General features: G+C 30.2%; 1 protein-coding gene across 1 annotated transcript in view; it reads left to right on the top strand.

Moving 5' to 3' along the window:
* The window catches only part of Pkc98E (Protein kinase C), a 104841-nt gene that overhangs the window by 56551 nt on the left and 26978 nt on the right, over positions 1 to 21312 (top strand). The window contains exons 14-15 of the mRNA XM_075366634.1: positions 4498 to 4644; positions 12125 to 12287. Coding sequence (XP_075222749.1) covers positions 4498 to 4644; positions 12125 to 12287 — 310 coding nt within the window. The remainder of the gene's footprint in view (positions 1 to 4497; positions 4645 to 12124; positions 12288 to 21312) is intronic.

Genomic DNA, 21312 nt, shown 5'->3' with positions numbered 1-21312 from the left:
TTTAAAAAGTAGACCTACAAATTAACCTAAAATCTAACTTATTAGATTTATGTTCATCTACAAAAGTATAGATTAGATTTAAATCAAAGAAACCTACTTATACAAATGAACCTGTTAAATTTGAAATTTCTATATTTCTTCCAACATACAAAATAATGCACTGTTAGATTTAGAATAACCTTCAATATACATATGTAACAATTTGACATTTGTGAAAAAAAAACCCTAGCATATGCACTACAATACTCATGTTACTGAATTTTTATTTTGAGAATAAAAATTTAAAAAAATTTATTTTATTTATTTTCTAGGTACAGATAATGAAAACACCAGTTGGCATCATCACTAGCATCTAAGCCAGCAAGACTTTTGAATTCTACAGCTCAAATTATAGATTCTGGAATTCTGATGACTTCAAATAATTCAATTACAGGTTCTCAGATTCCCACAACTTCAAATTCTAATGACAGTTAATTTAAATTATTTACTGTAATTACCTATTAAAGAATTCAAGTAATTCTTTTGTTTTCTATGTAAATTTAAATGTGTGGGACTTCTGAAATATATGCTTTTTTTTTGTTCCAGAAACCCCACAAATGCTGAAACAGCAAATGGTGACAGTGAAGGAATGAAAAGAGGTGGTTGAGAAGTAAATGGAAAATGTTTCGAAATGAAGGAAATTCATATGCAACAAAAGATAAAATTGTTGCAGCTAAAAAATTTATACATAATTTTGATTATAATTGTACTAAGACATGCTTTGAAAGGTTTTCCTTGCAAAGCAGTATGAGAAAGTTTCTTTGGTACATTTTGGAGATTATGGACTATTTAAACAAAACTTATTTTTGCAAGGCTCCAAAAAAAAACGCCAAAAACCGAAAAATCACATATAGATGGAAGTGGTTTTGCTATATCTACAGTCTTTTATTATTATATTGATAATGGTAATAAAACTGTAAGAGTTTGTAAAAAAACTTTATCTCCAAGCATTACAAATTAGCTGGGGTAAGTTGTACCGAAATGTTAGTAAACCAGAAGAAGTCTTTGCTGTTATTGATAGCAGAGGAAAAGCTCCATCTAGTAACGAGGTAGATGACACCTGTTATTGTTCACATGAAGTCTTTTCCTTGTTATCAGAGCCACTGTTCATAGAAACAATATTCATATAAAAAATATTCATCATCCAATTTAAATATTAAGAAAATTTATGATCTTTATATTGACAATTATAAATATGAGAACAAGCAGCCTGTTTAAGATAAATTTTATTATTATATACTTCAACCAAATTAAATTTGCAATTCAAAGTTCCATGTAAAGATGTATGTCACAAATTAGACACAACTGATTTGAAGATTCAAGCTGAAAAAAGATGAAAATACCAAAGCACAATTAAAAAATGAAGAAATTGCAAATGCTGAAAAGTCCAGGCAGATCTTTCATTAAGATGCTGCATCTGCTTCTTCAAGTACTTACATCTTTTGACTTGCAGAAAGCATTATTACCCTTTCCAAAATTAACAACTTTTATTACATATTGCAAGAGAGACTTGTTTGGGATGCATTCCTTTAACAACTTAACTGGGTCTATGTATGTGTGGGATGAAACTCTCAGAAGCAGAGGCACAATAACTTGCATCTTGCTTAGGAAACATTTACTGAAACATGCAAAGATACACAAAAGAATCTCTATTCCAGTTTTTGTAGAGGCCAAAATGAGAGAGTATTTAAGTGGCTTGCCCTTCTAAACCTAGTGCAAAAAACAGACATAGACATTGACATAATCGACCATAAATTTATGGTCTTTAGCCATTCTTTTATAACATAGAGTTTGGTTTGATTGAAAGAATGAGCAAGTATAAAATTCAAAGAAAAAGAAACCAAAATTTTAAGTAATTTGTATGAATAGTGAAGAGTTCTTAAGTATAAAGGCATTGGAAAAAAGCTGTCTGCAGTCATAAAAAACAGTTTCCCATGATAAATTAAACTGATTGAAAATACGCAGGATGCATTTCGAAAAGGGGTCTCCTTTTTTAATAAAGTTTAAAGAATCATTTTCAGACTAGGTTGAATTTAAGGAAATAAATTTGAAAAAACATTGATGAGTATTGTTCAGGAGCTATTGTATCAAAGTGTTTGGCCAGTAACTGCAACAAGAAAAATGATATGTTATTCTTATTACCATACATTCCACTAGTCTGCTGCACTTTTTTCAGAAACCTTCTAATTGTACTGAACACGCAATGATGAATTTGAAGAAAAGTATGGGATTTTGTATAGATTAGGATTGTTCATAATGTATTTATTTTGTTGATAATAAAAAGTGTTTTTTTGCATTTTTTAAATTTATTTTTGGTTATTACGTTTCTGTAAAAGTTTAAATTCATTAACGTTAAAAAGTAAATAAATTAACTATTTGTATTCATTATTGATATCACAATGCTCCTTAGCTGTTTTGATCTTTTCTTTATCATATAATTTTTATCCAAAAAAAATTTCTTATTGTGTATTACTGCTAAGCATTATTTAAAAACATAAACCTGATTAAAAAAGTTACAAATAAATACATTAAAATCAATAAAACACTTTTTTTACTTTATTCAACTTTCTGTTGTTGATATTCATCATAAAATGACAATATTTTCTAACAGCTGATTAGTTTTCTTAAAGTTTTCAGAGGAAAAGTGAACCAAGCTGAAATGGGAAAAATTTGTTAGTCATTTAAAATAGTAAAATTAAAATCAAGTGAAAATATGTTTGTCTGAATTAATTACACCACCAGAACTTCAAACTCAATTTTTTCAAAATGTTGTCAAAGGGACTTAATTCATTTTAGTTCTGAACCCTCCAAATGAAGGAAAGAAAGTAGGTGATTGGAGTATACCATCTTCTGAGAAGTCATTGACTTATTGAACTGACCTCATATAGTGTGATGAAAGAGAGCAGTTCCCTGTAAAAGTAATTGAGAGGAATCTTCTGTTTAATTTTTTTTTAGATAAATGAAAATTGTAAATTTGAGTTATTAGTGATTTTATGAAAAATAAAGCATATGAGTAATTATATTTGCAAAACAACTTAACAATATAACCCTTATGCCCGAATTAAGATTTTCACTAATCTTATTTACAGTTATTATAAATTCTCTTTCCAAGTTCTTTAGCGTTTTTCATCTTTTAATTAAAAAAATAATAAATTCCAATTGTTACTTGTACATATACACATTCCCTTCTTTTGGTGTGATTTCCTTCATAATTTTTTCAATTCTTTCTAAGTTTGATGAGCTTAGCTCTGGAGAAGGAGGTAGCTGTGTGCTTGTTAAAATGATTCAGTCACAGTAAGATTTTCCTGTTTGAGATCTAGGATTTAGTGACTGCCTATATATACAGTGGCACAATTTTGTTGCAACTGTGATAACTTTGGGATAGATGGGTTCTACAAAAATTAAAGTTTCTTTGACAAAAAAATGGCTTGTTATTCATTTCCTGGTTGTTACAACCTGTACCCTGATCATTTCTTATGAAGGAGAATTCCATATACGGTGTGTGTCTTATGAAGAATTATAAGATAAGTGGCTGTATTTTATCTGAATCCAATACATGTAAGAAATATCACTGTGATATTTATCCTTGTCGACAATGTTTAGTCTTTGAACTATTGTAATTTTATTAGAGGAAGGTAATTATATCCCAACTGCTTGGTAGGCAGTTGCAAGGTCAGTATATTTCTACCAGGTCATTTTTCATATATATTTTTAGAAGTTTCACCCAATACCATTAAGTTATGTTCAGTAGGTTTTCTTCTATTAATGTTGGTATACTGATTGATGTTCTGCCACTTTCTTCAGCCAGCATCATGAATTGTCCTGGTCTCAATCTTTATCATAGTATGTAATCTACGTTAATGTAAGAATGGTACATCTGGAAACCTTAAAAATACTCATATTGCACTTCCTATGAACACTTGACATGACATAAAACAGTTCCTTACTAGGAATGTACAATTTTCTTAACAATTACTAACTACAAACTTAAAAAACAAAATATAGAAAATGTAACATAAATATGTAAAGAAATATTGAAGATTAACATGACTGTTTGTCTCACTACAATCCTTCTGATTATATCTGTAAGTCAAAGATGGACAGCTGTTATCAAATAAATTTCAACAAGAACATAACATGAAATTAACATCAATTCCAAATCTAAGGTTATTCATATTAAGTTTCCAGTATGTTTTTCATTATTTATTATTTAAAAAAAATATATGTGTGGAATTGTTAAATAAAGTTTTACACAATAAACTATAAAACATTTGAAGTTTTATTATTTTTGTTAATTTGGTTTTTACTTTAATGTTAATAAAATTTAGTTAGAATGAAGGAAATTGTTGTTTTCAATTGTGCTTATATTATAAGTTTGCTATAGAATGTAATTTTATAACTGTTAGAATAAGAATTTTGTTTTTTTTGTCTTTAATAAAGTTTTTATGTTTATTTCAGTTCATGACAAAAAACCCATGTAAAAGACTGGGATGTGTGACTGCACAAGGTGGTGAAGATGCTATTAGAGCTCATTCTTTCTTTAGGGATATGGACTGGAATGCATTAGAATGCCGTCGTGTAAAACCACCTTTTAAGCCAAAAATTGTAAGCATTCTTTTAAATTATAATATTGTTTAATGTGTTAAATTATACAAACTATAATTTTATTAAACATTTATCTTCTGCTGTAATATTCAATATTGGAAGTAATGACACCATTGGGACAGAAAGTATAAACAGTTTGTATACCAAATATTTTCTTAGACATTGTTTAACATCTTAAATTTTCATTACAAAGTTAATATTAAAAACTATAAATCTTGTTATACAGCAATTTTCAATAATAAAAGTTGTTGTATTTGTTGCTGGTTTTAGAATATATGAATATAAAACATTAGAAAAGTGGGGGATGGATCAATTCTGATTGAAACTTTTAATGACGAACTGAGTCGATCTATCTTATGTTTCTGTAATATGAGTGGTATAAATATCAGTGCTCAAAACTCTAAATACAAGCCGGAGAGTAATTTTTTGCCGAGACCTTTTAGATATGGATGTCACTAAAGTAGTTGATGACCTTCGTCCCAAAAACGTTGTAGAAGTAAAGCATACAATGAAATGGCAGTGGAACAGAAGAACCATCATAGTCTCTCTTATACTAGCATTCAATCAACTGGTACCACCAGAGAAGATTAAAGTGGGTTACCTGTCAGTTTGGGTACAACCATTCATACCCAACCCACGGCGATGTTTCAGATGCAAAGGATGTGATCACACTACACCATCTTGCTTGAAAACGGAGATCTGTGCTCGATGTGCTAAGGAAGGCCACAATGACACTAACTGTCAAGAAGATGAAAAATGTGCGAACTGCAATGGTTCACATACAGCCTGTTTCCAAGATTGCCCAACTTTTGAAGAAGAAAAGGCAATTCTCAAAATCTATACCGAGCAAAAGCTATCTTTTCTGGTTGTATGCAGAGAATATAGAAAGTTAATTAACTCACGGAACCTGGTTAAACCAGTTGTATCTTTTGCCACTGCTCATCAAAATAAGCTCCTACAAATGTAGGTAATCAGCAGTGTGGATCCTGCAATGAGCTAAAAAAACTTGTTCAGATGCTTTTTGACCAAGCTGACTTCACTTACAGCCACTATTTCAGAGCTGACAAAAATGAACAGAAAGTCATTAGCTGCAGGTAGTGAAACCAAGAGTGGGATCTCTCTGAAAGTTCCTGTCCCCAAAGTTTTTTACCTGTTTGGGCAGAAGTAAACATAATTAGCAATAAGCCATCTAATGAGCTCTTTGTTAAGGGAACCCACATAAACACTCTTTCTGGGATGTCATTTACGATTCCCCATCCTTCAAAATCTCCACCTCCATCACCTCATTTACTGGAGGATGTGGTTGAGGAACCAACTGACCCCAGAACATCGGAGATCTTTAAAATCAAAAACATGAAAAAGAAAAAAAACGGGATCACTTATAACTAATTTTGTCATATATTTACCTGTACTACTGCATCTAAGTACCTTTATTTATGAGCATTATTCAGTGGAATGGTAAAGGTCTTTGGTCCTGCATTGAAATGTTGATGCATGCACATGAAGCATTCATTAATAATGTGCTTCCAAGAAACGAATCTGCTACAGCAAGATCCGATAACACTCAGAGGCTATGTCTGTGAGAGATATGACTGTCTTTTAGATAGTAGAGCGAGTGGTATGTTGCTAATTTCATGCGGAATGAGGTGTTGGCTACAACTGGTTACGACCCTCACTCCTGCTGTTGTAAAAGTCTCAGTCCCATTTAAATTGCATATCTGCAATTTGTATCTCTCACCGAACTCTTGAGTTCAATGCTCAATGACACGGCCTGATAATGTGGTATTCTTAACACCCTTAAAGAATGGGAGTCAAGGACTGTATACTTGCATTTATCAGAGGTTTCCTAAATGACCGATCTTTCTGTGTTTGTGTTGGAGATTCCTCATCAGGTAGTATCACATTGGAAAATGGAGTCCCTCAAGGAAGTGTATTGAGTGCCACCTTGTTCGCAGTAGCCATCAACAGTATTACTGAATGTGACCTATTTCATGTTCGTTATATTTTTATGATTTTACCATTATATCACGTCCCGTTCAACAGCCACAGCAGAGAGACTGCTGCAGAACACAATATCTCGTCTTGTAGCTTGCTCCAACGTGACTGGCTTCACCTTTTCACTTGAGAAAACAAAATGTGTAGTCTTCTCTCACTTGCGGGACCCTTTTATACCACAAATCTTTCTGACTGAAGAGGAAATTGCTATCTCTCATGATATTAAGTTTTTAGTTTTGTTTTTTGACAACCATATTATGTGGGTCAATCACATTAAACAATTAAAAATAAAATGTTCCAAACTGCTAGATATGTTATGAGTTCTTAGCAACACCATGTATGGTGTTATATATGTTGCGATTTTATTATTCCCTAGTTCATTCCCACTTAGATTATTGTTGTTTGTTGTATCGCCTACTCTTCAGCACAATACTGCACTGAAGATGTTAGATGCTGTGCACCATGCTTTTCTCCCTCTTGCTATAGGTACTTTTAGATCAAGCCCTGTCGCTAGAATACTTGTCGAGTGCAGTGAACCATCTCTGGAATAGACATGACCAACTTTTAGTATCTTACTTGGCCTGTCTTAAAGGTCAACTGAATCACCCGGCTTTTACCGCAGTTCATGAAAATCCTAATTTACAAAGATATGATACTACACCATCCACATGATACTACACCTATGGGTGTACATACTCGGCGGTTACTGCAGCTTTTAAACATCTACATACCTTCTATTTTTCCAACGTATCAATGTTCATATCCTTTGTGGAGAGTCGACCATATAAATTTTATTTTTGATCTTACCTATACAAGAAACAATCAACACCACATATAATTTTTTAGCAAAGTTTTCACCATATTCTCCAAAATAAACTCAGACGCAATGGTATACACAGATGGATCGAAACAGAATGATACTTTTGGAAGCGCATTGATTCTTAATAGCAGAATCTACAAGGTTGGTTTGCCTAATATTTACTGCTGAACTGTACGCTATTAATAAGGCATTGATTATTGTTAACATAAAATACCTTCATAGCCATATTTGTAGCGACCCATGTAGTGCACTCCAAGCTTTAGAAAATTTTTACTCTAGACATCCGTTGCGTCACTAAAATCTATGATGCAGTTGCCGAGTTGAATCATCACAACACACAACTGAGTTTCTGTTGGATTCCTAGCCACTTGGGAATTCCAGGTACTGAAAGTGCAGATTCCACTACTAAAGAGGCTTGTAATCAACCTCCCTTCACCACTCATATTGCTGCTTCTGATTTTATTAATTAGATAAAACGGTCTCTTCAAGTAAAGTGGCAAGGTGATTGGATGGCCGCCGTTGATAATAAACTCCAGCACATTAAAGATTCTGAGTTGTCATGGGACTCCTCATGCAGAAAAATTCGTCATGATTAAGTGGTCTTTTGTCAATTGCAATTAGGACATACCAAAGTCACACACGAGTACCTGATGTCAGCAGGACATGCACCACCATGCGCATGATTAAATTGCCGCATGACTGTGCAGCACTACTTGTGGATTGCATACATTACATGGCTTTGCATCGTAAATTTAAATTGCCCAGAAATATCCATAAATTTTGAGCAATGTTAATGAAATTTTAGACTGGATATTTGTTTTTGCATCGTGCAGGTTTTGTATCTAAATTTTGATATTGTGGCATATAGTTTTTGTTTTGGTAAAGATTTTAATGTGTCTGTTTTATTTTTTATGTTTTTGTGTTGGTTTTTTTATTGTTATCTGAGAAGGAGCCCTTTACCACCCCCTCTCGGGTATTGTGAAATTTTATATTTATGTAAATTTTATATTGTTTTTTGTTTTTATGTTTGTTATAGTTTTTTTATTAGTTTAGTTGTAGTTCTCATGTTAGTTCTTAGTCTTTCTGTTATCTGAGAAGGGGGTCTTTACACTCCCTCTCACAGTTTGTAAAGTTTTATTTTTAGTTGAATTTTATAAATTTTTATTTCTTTTATTATTATATTACGCTTATTTTAATTCTTTATGAAAGTTTTTATTCCATGCGATGATAACGCTAAAGCATTTTTCACTTTCAAAAAAAAAGACCACACCACACATTAAACGAAAAAGTACATTGGAAATGACTTATAGCTCTCATGGAGATTTTCTTCAGTTCAAGTGTAAGTGTTTTGATAATTTACAACGCCATTTCTCATGAAACAGGATTCATCAGTAATTAGAATATTATTTAGGAAATAAAAAATGTTGTATGGAATGGATATAATTGTTGCTCTCGTACCATTTGCCATACACTTGATTGCAAAACATGAAAGCGATGTGACAACCTTCTGGTGTGCTTTAGATGGGAGATACTTGTACCCTATTCACTATTGCTTCTTCAGCGTTGGCATTTCTTACAAAACTTATACGAGTAGCATTGAATCATTGTGGTTTAAGTATATATGTTTCTTGAACTTGCCTCTCCAAAGCCTCAAAAGTTTTATGATCCAGTATTCTTCAATCTGGATAATTTTTGTTTACTTTACCATAAATTAACAACATGTCCATCAACTCTTCAAATGAAAACAAATTTGTGGTATCACCCATTGTGAATGAATGATCGAACAGTAACAGCACAAACATCGCTTAAATAAATATTCAACTGCTAGACCTGAAATTGATTAGTGTTAAAATTTGTGAAAACAAAATTTACACTTAAAAATGTTAAAAAATGGAAATTACACAATAATTGTAAAATAGAAATTACTACAGAAATAATTTGTTTATTAATGGCATAAATACAATAAATAATTTGAAAAATTGTTATTTCAAAGTTGGCAAAAAAGTAACAATAATGCACAATACTGTATTACTGTTTAAATCAGTCTGTAAGGTATATAAGTATATCGTACGTACTGTGACCTGTGCCGTCATTACCAAAGGTTTTCTGTGAATTTTAGTTTGAATGTGATTGGTTTGTCGTTGAAGTAATGCTGGACTTATTTACAACAGAGGAATACGCTGATATGGTATTCATTTTGGATTTGTGGAACAGCAATGCTACAGTTGCTGCAGTAGAATATGAAATATATTTTCCAAATCGCAGGATTCTTCATCCCAAAACAATTGCATGACTTTTCACAATCTTTAAGAAACAGGTTCACTACCTAGTAGTATTCATGCCTGCTATGAATGATCTGTTGATCTATCTGTTTCATCTATGATTGATGAAATTCAGTGCAGTCATGATGTCTGTCTAAGCAGATCAGAGTTTCACATTCAATGATTTGGAGCACATTGTTATCATAAACAGCCAGTTCAACATTTACACCCAGGAGACAGTCCGCTTCACTTGGAGTTCTGCTACTGATGGAATACAAATCAACAACTCTACATATTTTGTTTACAGAGAAGGAAAATTTCATACAATATGGCGTCAACAGTTTACACAATGTGCATATGTGGGCAGAAATAAATCCTCATGAAACATGGAAGGCAATTTTTTACACAGATTTAATGTCAAAGTATTGTGTGGCCATCTTCACAGTCAGCTGTTTATATTAAACATCTGACTGTTTATATAAACATTTAAACTGTTTATATAAACATTTAAACTGTTTATATTACCTGGCTGCTTAAATACTGAGGTGCAAAATATACTTCCAGCACAATGGCACACCTCCCCACTTCTCTATGCCGGTTCCACTCATTTAAATCATCATTTCCCTGAATAATGGATCGGTCATGGAGATAACATTCCTGGCCACCAAGATCACCTGATCTAACACCTTTAAATTTTTGCATATAGCGATGGATGAAAAATATTGTACACAAAACAAAAATATATTCTGGTAAGGAATTGTCTGCATTATGGGTGCAGGTGAATAACTTAAGGACAGTCCTGAAGAACTAAAAAGAGCAACAAAAGCAGTACAGAAGCGTACCAAGAAGTGTGGTGAAAATAGTGGGCTCATTTTGAGCATTTATTGTAAACTGTTACATATAATGCACTTTTGTCTAGTGTAATGTTTTTAATGATGTTAAAGAACAATTTAGATTCGGAGTAACAGTAGCAGGTGAAAAGATAAAGATGCTACGATTTGCTGATGATATAGTAATTCTAGCTGAGAGTAAAAAGGATTTAGAAGAAACAATGAACGGCATAGATGAAGTCCTACGCAAGAACTATCGCATGAAAATAAACAAGAACAAAACAAAAGTAATGAAACGTAGTAGAAATAACAAAGATGGACCACTGAATTGAAAATAGGAGGAGAGAAGATTATGGAGGTAGAAGAATTTTATTATTTGGGAAGTAGAATTACTAAAGATGGACGAAGCAGGAGCAATATAAAATGCCGAATAGCACAAGCTAAACGAGCCTTCAGTAAGAAATATAATTTGTTTACATCAAAAATTAATTTAAATGTCAGGAAAAGATTTTTGAAAGTGTATGTTTGGAGTGTCGCTTTATATGGAAGTGAAACTTGGACAATCGGAGTATCTGAGAAGAAAAGATTAGAAGCTTTTGAAATGTGATGCTATAGGAGAATGTTAAAAATCAGATGGGTGGATAAAATGACAAATGAAGAGGTATTGCGGCAAATATATGAAGAAAGAAGCATTTGGAAAAATATAGTTAAAAGAAGAGACAGACTTATAGGCCACATACTAAGGCATCCTGGAATAGTCGCTTTAATATTGGAAGGACAGGTAGAAGGAAAAAATTGTGTAGGCAGGTCACGTTTGGAATATGTAAAACAAATTGTTAGGGATGTAGGATGTAGAGGGTATACTGAAATGAAACGACTAGCACTATATAGGGAATCTTGGAGAGCTGCATCAAACCAGTCAAAATGACTGAAGACAAAAAAAAAATGTTTATAACCTTTCTTTGTTTTATTCAAGTTATCTTATAACATTTTGTTCAGAATTAAATTCTCTACAAATTTTGTTTAAAAGTTTTATGTGCATATTAACCATTTAACAAAGTTATTGTATGTAAAACTTAAAAAAACAAGATTTTTTTACCTCAGTTTATTGGTTTTCACCAAATTTCTCAAAAACAGATAACAGATTTGGACCAGTTAATGGATTATTATTATTACTATTTGGACAGTTAACAGATAACAGTTTTGGGACCTATTTTATTTGATTGTTCAGGTCAGTAACTATAAGAAATCATTAATTTTGCCCCTTAATTAACATCCTAGAAATTTCAGTGCAGCTTCATTTAACCTTCACTGGGGTAGCTGAAATCTGAGCAGAATCTTTTACTAGCCATAAGTCACAAACGAAGCATTTTAGAACATATGTTTATATGATTTTTTTCCCATTATTTTAATGAGTAGAATAGACTATGAAAGACCCAGAAGAACTTTGTGATACATCCTGTTTAATTAAGTTTATTGAACTTATTGTAACATTCATTCCCATTGAAACTGCTAGTATTGTTTTTATTTTACTGATATGTACCTCTTGTGACGATTAATTTTACTTTTTGCAGAAGAGTAAAAAGGATGCTTTGAATTTTGATGCTGAATTTACTAAAGAGGAGCCAGTTTTAACTCCAATGAATGCTGATGCTGTACGATCAATTAATCAAGATGAATTTAAAGGCTTTTCATTTGTCAATCCAGATTATAACCCTGCCCGATTCCATCATAGTGGTGAGAAAATGCCTACCTAAATGCAATTAATGATTTGAACATATTTTTAAAAAATTTAATTAAATCTATTATTATACCAACTGTTATGACATCACTTGGATTAATTATCATCTTTGTGTGTGTGTGTATGTGTGTGTGTGTGTGTGTGTGTATTTTTTCTCAATGCTTTGCAGGTTTGTTTCATATAGTTGCTTTTTTCTCCTCCCTTTTTTTAAATAATGTAAAGAGCTTAGAATTTTTTTATTCAACTTAATTTAAATTTTACAAAGGGCAATTTATAATTTTACAAAAGTCTGTCACCTGACTAAGAATGAAAAAGAGCTTTAAGAGTGAAGTTTTATATTGTTCATTTTGTGTATGTCATTCTATATTTTGTGAGCTTGATGAGTATATTTTTCTGTTAAAATTACTGTAGTAATGATCTTTGCCTGAATTGTGAATTTAGCCTGCACCTGATTTTATAAGTGAAGCACTTTTGCTTTGAGGAACAGTTCAGCATAATAGAGATCATTGTTTAGAAATCAAATTGACTTAAAGTAACTCATTAGACTGCAGCAATTTCTTTGATCTAGAATTGTTGATGTAGTTACTTGACTGAAACTGTAGTAGAAAAAAGTCACACTTGAGGCAAACTTAAATTGAATTGCAAGTTTGTTTATTTATTAAGAACTATTCTCATTATTAAGTAACATATCTTTTTTGTTTACATACTTATAGTGTTCACATTGGACTGTTATTTGTTGATTGGTTGTATTGAATTAATACTACTGTTTTATTTAATATAACACCTCTTTTGTTTTAAAATGTTTCACATTAAGTAGTATGACTTATTTGTATTTGTTATATAAAAAGTGTGTATTATTATTAGTTTAGTTCTGACATTTGTTTATGTAAGTGGTGTGATGTTCTGCCAGTAATTCATTTGAACTATTTGTATTATTTTTAAAATACTGCATTATAGTTCAGTGATTTACAATTTAAAATAGTATTTAAAGAGAAATGCATCTCTTTTTTAATATGTATTATTATTATTATATTGTAAAACAATAGCATTTGTTACCATATGTATGTGTCATAGTTAAAAAAGTAATAATATTTAATATTGTTATAAATTAATTTTATAAAAGTTTAAAAAGTGTTATATAGAATTGCAGAAAAATTGTTCATAATACTAATTAGTTTAAATACATGACATCTTATAATGATAGAGATTTTTACAGTAAAAAAAAAAAATAATATGTATGAGATACAATTTGTCATTATTTATTTATTTTGAAGTGAAAACTTTTTTAGGCGCATTGTGTCAGAATTTTTTGTACATACGAATTTCATGGAAAAAAAATTGCTGACTCATAATCAAAATCTGTAACGTAATGCAAGATGCTAAGCATATATAAATGGGTTAGTTCTCACAAAATATAGCAGATAGCACTGATGTGGGACCGCGTACTTTAAAATAGTTTAATATAATTTTTTTTTTTTTAATTGTTGATTTTAGCTAATTTAGAGATGAAATAATTTTTAACAATTAAAAATTAGTTTGAATTGATAAAATATTTACTATTAGCAGTAATAATTTACTTTAATTAAATAAATACCTACTTAATAATTTTTAACTCTATTCAAATAATCTCACATCAGTCAACGCCCATCTCTTGCATTTTAAGAGAACTAACCAAGACCAGCACTATGTATATTGTACATTCTAAAATTCAGCAGATTCAAACATTTTTTTTTATACTCCGTGTAATTTTAAATTTAACAAATTAATACATAATAAAAATTTCCTTTGTATACATTAATTCATGTAGAATTGCACATGTAAAATATTATAATAGGTTGTAGTATATATATTCTGACCGAGCTTTATAATAATTAAAAAAAATATTTTATTGGGATCAGTTATGGAGGAAAATGAAGATAGATGTTATAATTTGACTTATAAAATAGTCAAAAAAGGAAAACATGAAGAGAATGACAATAATAATGAAGAAAATGATGAAAAAAATAGTGACAAAGTAATGGCTAAAAATGAACATTCAAAAGAATTAAGAAGATTACATAACCAGCTGTGTAGAGAAGGCATGAACAGAACATTTTCTCAAAAAAATGAACATTCTATGAATTAACAAGATTGCGTGTTCAGCGATATAGAGAAAGGCAAAAGAGTAATTCTTCACAATCAGAAATGTCTGATGAAAAAAAAAACACAAAAATGAATTAACAAAATTACATGTACGAAAACATAGAGATAAAAAAATTCTGACACACGCCTAAAGAAGTTTTCACTTCAAAAATAAAATCAGTTAATTTTGAAATTAATTAACTGTTGTATTTTTTTATTAATTTATGATTATTCTTTATATTACTGTTATGTGGTATGTGGTTTGTCTAGTATGTATTTACGCTCTGCTCTCACTAGATAAACATTTCACCATATTTAAGGTTACCTAAACTCAATCACCCATTGACAGCAGCAGTGTTCATGTCAAAATTCCCATTGGCTTATCTTAATTACTTACAGAATATGATGTTGTGGTTTCAGGTTTAATTTTTTATTTTACTTTTCCTCTTAATTTCCTTTTCCATGACTTTTTTGTGTATACAACAGTACGGTATAATATACAGATAAAATCTGTTGATCAGATACTCAATGGTACTCAGTTGTTTTAATACAAATTAAAACTTTGTGTTTTTACCTTCTAAATTGTTTTTAATTTATCTAAAATAGGTTTTGGTTTATTCTTAAAAATGTATTTTTGTAACTATAAGGAATTGTTTATTATGATTTGAGTACTAAGCAGAGGTAGAAAATAGAAACTAAAATTAATTGAAATATATAATGAGAATACAGGAAACAAAAATACTTAAAGTAATTCTGTAAGCAAAAGAGGAAGACAGCAGACCTAAACAGAGACTGGGAAAGAGATAGTATGATTGATATTGTGATAGAAGAAATTGGAAAAAAAGGTAAAAAAATCATAGAAGAGAAATCTGTTTTAGAAAGTGGTATTCAGAGATTTTTAACAAATGACCCAAACTATTGGAAAATAGAAACAGATGATTAAAGTAAATAAACTATTAAAAACAGATTTCTTACTTGATAGTCTTTACCAATGTAAATAAAAAAGTTAAAAATAATTAAAGTATATATATGTACTTTAATTATTTTTAATTCATCAAATATTAGAATTGACACAATCAGCATGTAATCCATTCAAAATAATACCAACTAACAGCTAATTGAGGCAGGTAATCTTGACTTTGACCCCTGGTCTATGCATGCACTGATCACTCAAAAGGTATCACTTTCTTAAAATCAATATTATTTTTATTATTTTTTTATTATTGTTAGGAAATGGTTGTTTTATGTATATATAGAGTATTTAACACTTATAGTAAGCCATGAGATCATTTACAAATTTTATGTATATATAGAGTATTTAACACTTATAGTAAGCCATGAGATCATTTACAAATAACATGTATTGGGTGTCTCAAAATTAACACAGGGTTTAAAACTGCACTGATTTTTTTTTTTGGAGGATTAAAGTTAAAGTAGTCACATTCCATTTAGTTGTGATGGAGAAACACAATGCAGGAGTACATAACTATCATGGAAAAATTACAAATATGGAGAGTGTTGTGCTAAAATTGTGTGCAATTTACATGATATGTTTGGGCAGAAAAAAGCTCCAAACAGAACTACTGTAAAAGAGTAGTTCAAGAGTTTAAACAAACAGATTCGTTCAATGTTGGACAACAAAAGAAATGGTCTTCCTCCTACCGGACGCTCAACCGAAAATATTGCCATCATGAGTCCAGAAGTTTGGTAACGTCAGTGGTGTATGTTATTGTGAGATGAAAACAGCATTTTTGAGGCCTTAGTTGGAAGCCATAGATTTTGGCTTTGATGTTGATGAGATCCAGCAGGATGGCAATACGTATCATGCAGCACACGAAACCATTGAGTTGTAACAGCAGAAATTACAAGGGTGGCTGATTTCACACTACAGTGATCACATTTGGCCACTAAGGTCATGTGATCTTTACATCATGTTGACTTTTATCTCTGGGAATTTGTAATGTCGAAGGTATACAGCAAACACATACCATCCATTCCTGAACTTAAAGAAGAGATCCAACATGAAATCACAAAAATTGAGCCACAAGCCTGTGAAAATGTGATTGCAAATTTGGAAAAAAATATTGCGCAAGGTGTCATATGAGACGTGGAGGACATTTTTTGGATATTATTTTACATATTTAATCAGAATGTTTACTCTTTCAATGTATGTCACAACTTTGTCAGTTCATGCAAAAATAAAGTTTCACTTTGCAAATTTAAATCTTGCATCACTTTTGGGGCATCTATATACCTTGTCACTGTTTGTTTTACTTGTTAGTTTGTCTTTAGGCTCTACTCTCTCTCTTTTATTCTGCCATTATCCTCTTCTTCTCTTTCCCTAATCTCTCCCTATTTTCTACCTAATAAATATATATTTCTTTTTCTAGTGTACAAATAATAATATTGTTATTGATGCATAAGAATTAATTGATATGTTTAACGCACAGTTAGATTCAATTGTATACATACATATTATAATATTAAATAAATAATAAAGTGTTTATTACATATATATATAAATTTGAAAAAGTAAAAAAATATAAAAAAATTTATTATCGGTAATTTCATAATTTAATATTATTATTACTACTGTACATTTAATCGGTGCTTTTAAGATAAATATAACATAAAAACAGACCTAACAAAGCCTGAACATTTTAACTCTTGCAAGCTTCCATTCATTCATTTTCCCCCCATATTTTCATTATTAATTTTATGTTAATTATTCATTGGTGTGGCCTACATATAGCATGGTTAGGTTAGGTCTTGGATATCTTGTTACGGGTGTTAACTTTTAGCTTTAAAAATGTAAAAAAATTTTATAACAGACTATGTGGTTGTGTGTGTGTGTGTGTGTGCGTGTGCGTGTGCATGCTTGAATGCATTTCTATTTTAAGTTTTTATTAATTTTAATTTTTTACTTATCACTTTAATTACTTAATTTAACATTATTTTTTCAATATGTTTTCTACTATTATTTAATTGCTGTGATTTTGTTTTATTGTTATTATTTTGGTTTTTTTCTTTTTTAATGCTATATTGTTCTGAAAAATGAGCAGCCTACAGTTTGTAAGTATAACAATAAAAAAAATTATATTCTTACAGCAACTGAAGAGATGGATTAATAACATCAATTTTGTTTTCATATTTATTTCTTATATATTACAATTTTAACAAAAGTTAATTTGTTACTTTTAACATAAAGATATTACTGAGTTACAAACTTCACTATCCTTGCATCAGTGATATATCTTGGTTCACAGAAGATATACCAGTCTTGGCATACCAGTCTTGTATGCTGTTAATCTAAGTATTGTTTTTTCATATCAGTTGTTTAAATGAGAAGCCTTTTAATATAAAGATTTACAAGACTATTACATGATACCTAACTCTTCCTGGTAGTACTGCTTCCAGATGGCAGTTTAAATTCCTAGTAGTCAAATAATGGTTTTATTTACCAGTTTGATAACATTCAACCATATATAGCTCACAATCGCACATGCATTTTTATCAGAAAATATTTCTTTCTACATTCTCAATTTTTCCTTTTGTTTGAAAAGTGTTACTTATTTTTTTAAGGATTTACTTAAATAATATTATTATACTGTTTTCTAATATTCTTTTGAGCCCATATGATTGATATTAATTTTTTTCTTATTTGGTAACACTTTCCGATCATTTCATTCGATACTTAATCTCTTATTACCAAAATTATTGTCTACTTTATTTTCCTTTTAATTAAAAAATTATCATAGTTATATTTTTTGTCCACTCATTTTCATTAAAAAAAAACAACCAAAAAACAAGTCATATTTCAAATAAAGTAATCTCATAAATTTACCACCTTATAAACCAACATTCTTTTAATTCATCCTTAAAGCTGCAAAAATGTCTTTTCAATTAAAAGAAAAACTTTTTAAAGTACAGTTAAAATTCTAAAATAAAGTACAAACTTTTAGGTGTTTGTGCTTTAAAATAAACTGTCAGAAAATAGAAAATTTCTCTTATCACCTCTAGAATTGAGTGTCCGAGGGTGGGTTGACAAGTTTCCAGCCTGGTAAAGAAAACATTTTTGGGTTTTTTTATTTAATTTTTCAATATAATCTTCACAAAGACAAATACATTTTTCATACTGATGCTGTAATTTAGTTACACCATTTTTATAATGCAATATGTTGAGTTCCTCTTAATACCCATTTACAGTATCAATAACTTCCTCGTTGCTCTTAAATCGTTGTCCACCAATCCATTTTTTGAGGTTAGGAAATAGGTGGTAGCCACTCAGTGCTAAATCTGGTGAATAAGGCAGATTAGCAAGCAGTTTGAACTTCAATAAGTTGATTTTAGCCATTATGACAACTGATGAATATGCTGGTGCATTGTCATGGTGAAACAAGTTTTTTTTTCACTAGATGTGGTCTTCTTTTTTTTTAACTTCATTTAAACGCTGCAGTAAGTTTGCATAGTGCTCACCATTGACAGTTTTATTCTTTTCAAGGTAATTAATAAAGCAACCCCTTTTACATCCTAGAAAACAATTGCCACAACCTTGTTGGCTGATAAAGTTGTATTTGCCTTCTTTGGGGGTTGGTTCACCTGTTACTGCCTACTGTTTTGATTGTTGTTTACTTTTAGGAGTGTAGTAGCGTGAGTATAGGAATAGTGGACCCATGTCTCATCCAGTTATGAAGCAATGCAAAAATTCACTGGGATTCTGCTTCTCAGTTGAAACAGTTTTTCATAGCAACTACTTTTGCTTGGGCATTAGCAGATGCGGCACCCACCTCACACAGAACTTCTGCATGCCAAAAAAAATTATGTAAGATATAATTTCCATGTTCTTTTGATATTTTAACAGTCTCAGCTATCTCGCACACCTTTAATTTGTGGTCTTCCAGCACTATTTTATGGATCTTTTCTATCATTTTGGGAACATCCAGAGTGTGGTTCATTTTCAGTGCTCTTACTACCTTTTTTAAATTCAGAAACCATTGTTTTATTGTTTAATTTGATGGAGAAGAGTCTTTTAATGTTGAGTTCATTTCTTTTTTGATTTAAAACTGTGATAAATATTTCAAATGGAAGTATTTTATAACCATACGTTTTACTAATTTTTCCATTTTCATGAGAATAACAAAGTGTCTTTCTCCAAATGTCAAATGTATGCTAACCAAGCTTATATATTCACTAGCTATATATGTAGCAAGTGAAGGATAATACTCTAGAATGCCAGTAAGATATTAGACCTCCTGGTGTCAGTTCTGTGTCAGGCCAGAGACATATCAGCCCACCCTCGTATAAGGAACAACTATAATGTAAGACTGCATCTAATAACAAAAACATAAAATTTAATGAAATCATTATCCTTAAAAAAAACATAGATATAAGTATATATTTAGACTTCTCATTTGTTCCACAAATAGGTGTGTAACAACATTTTGATTCTTGAAGATATTAAAATAATTTGAATTTATATCTGGTCAATCTAATTACAGTTTGTTCAGTAAAAAGATATTCAAAAGAAAATTTTGATGGCACCTCCTTTCAAGCACATTGTGTAACATTTCCAATGTACTTTTAATAAATTACTAATCCCATTTATGATTTTCTGTTAGAGAAAGATGAGATTTTTTTAAGAGATTCAAAGTATTCTAGTAAATAGTCAAGTTTTATTTATATAACATCTGTCATGATGTTTTACAATAATTTTGATCAAAATATTAAGGAAAATCACAGTTTTTATTATGTCATATATATATATATATATCTACTTAGATTTCTATCTTCCTTCTCACTTAACTAGTTCAGATTTCTTTTAAGTACCATTTATAGTAGATGCAAGGCTGGATATGTTTGCGTACTGTTGGTAGATGATATTATGTTCTAATCAGTTGTTTATAATAAAATAATATTGAAAACCTTAAGATTGAATTCATTTAAACTTGTGTTAAATATTAACCCATTTAAACTAATTGCTCCATATTTTATTCATAACGTACAAAAATATCATGAAAAGAAGGAGAGATAATTGATCTTGCTTTAGTAAGATATTATAAATTACTTTTATAAGCTGAAAGTAATAATGCAAATTATACAACCCATAATAATCCTGTTAGTTAACAACAGAAGAATGTCTGATCTTTGCTCTTTCCATGAAATTTGTCCCTGAGAAATAGTTACATTTTCTTTCTCTCTTTTTACATAGGTACAATTTTTCATTGTTATTTTATAAATAAGGGTAAAGAGAAAACTGTAACTACATACATTAACCTTATTAAGTAAACGTTCAAACTTCCAGATTATCGTACCTTTACTTACTTGCAATAATATATACCATCAAATATAACATCTATTTATTGAACAAACTTTTTAAGTAAATTGGTAAGAAAAGATTAATGTTATTTATTACATTGGGCTTTTTAATAAAATATTATTAAAAAACCACCTCTGTGGCAAAGCAGTTGCATCTGTGCCTTTCATCTGGAAGGTCCTGGGTTCATATTCCATTCAGACTGCATTTTCATACATTGCAATCAGGCATTTGTAGTAGCTTAAAAAAAATAAATGAAAGATGTGTGATATTTGATTTTTAATGTTAGAGAAAGTAAAAATATTACTGTTTGATAATTCATCATACAGATGTTTCTCTCTTATTAGAATTTTTGCAACAGAATGAAAAAATGGATCTTCTTAAATTCATGATAATATAGTAATTTATTTATCGAGGTATAAAAAAATGAGATAATTTTGTATATATACGTAAATTCATTTTCATTTATAATAAATTTTCTTGTATTAATTTTTCTGATTTGTATTGTTAATCAATATTATAATTCTTTATTTTACAACAGTATTTTTTTATTCATCACTTTTTTCTATGGTACATACCAAACTAGT

Source organism: Lycorma delicatula, chromosome 5 (genome assembly GCF_047948215.1).
Source record: "Lycorma delicatula isolate Av1 chromosome 5, ASM4794821v1, whole genome shotgun sequence".
In the NCBI taxonomy this organism is placed as follows: Eukaryota; Metazoa; Arthropoda; class Insecta; order Hemiptera; family Fulgoridae; genus Lycorma; species Lycorma delicatula.
This window is presented reverse-complemented; position numbering and strand designations above follow the sequence as displayed.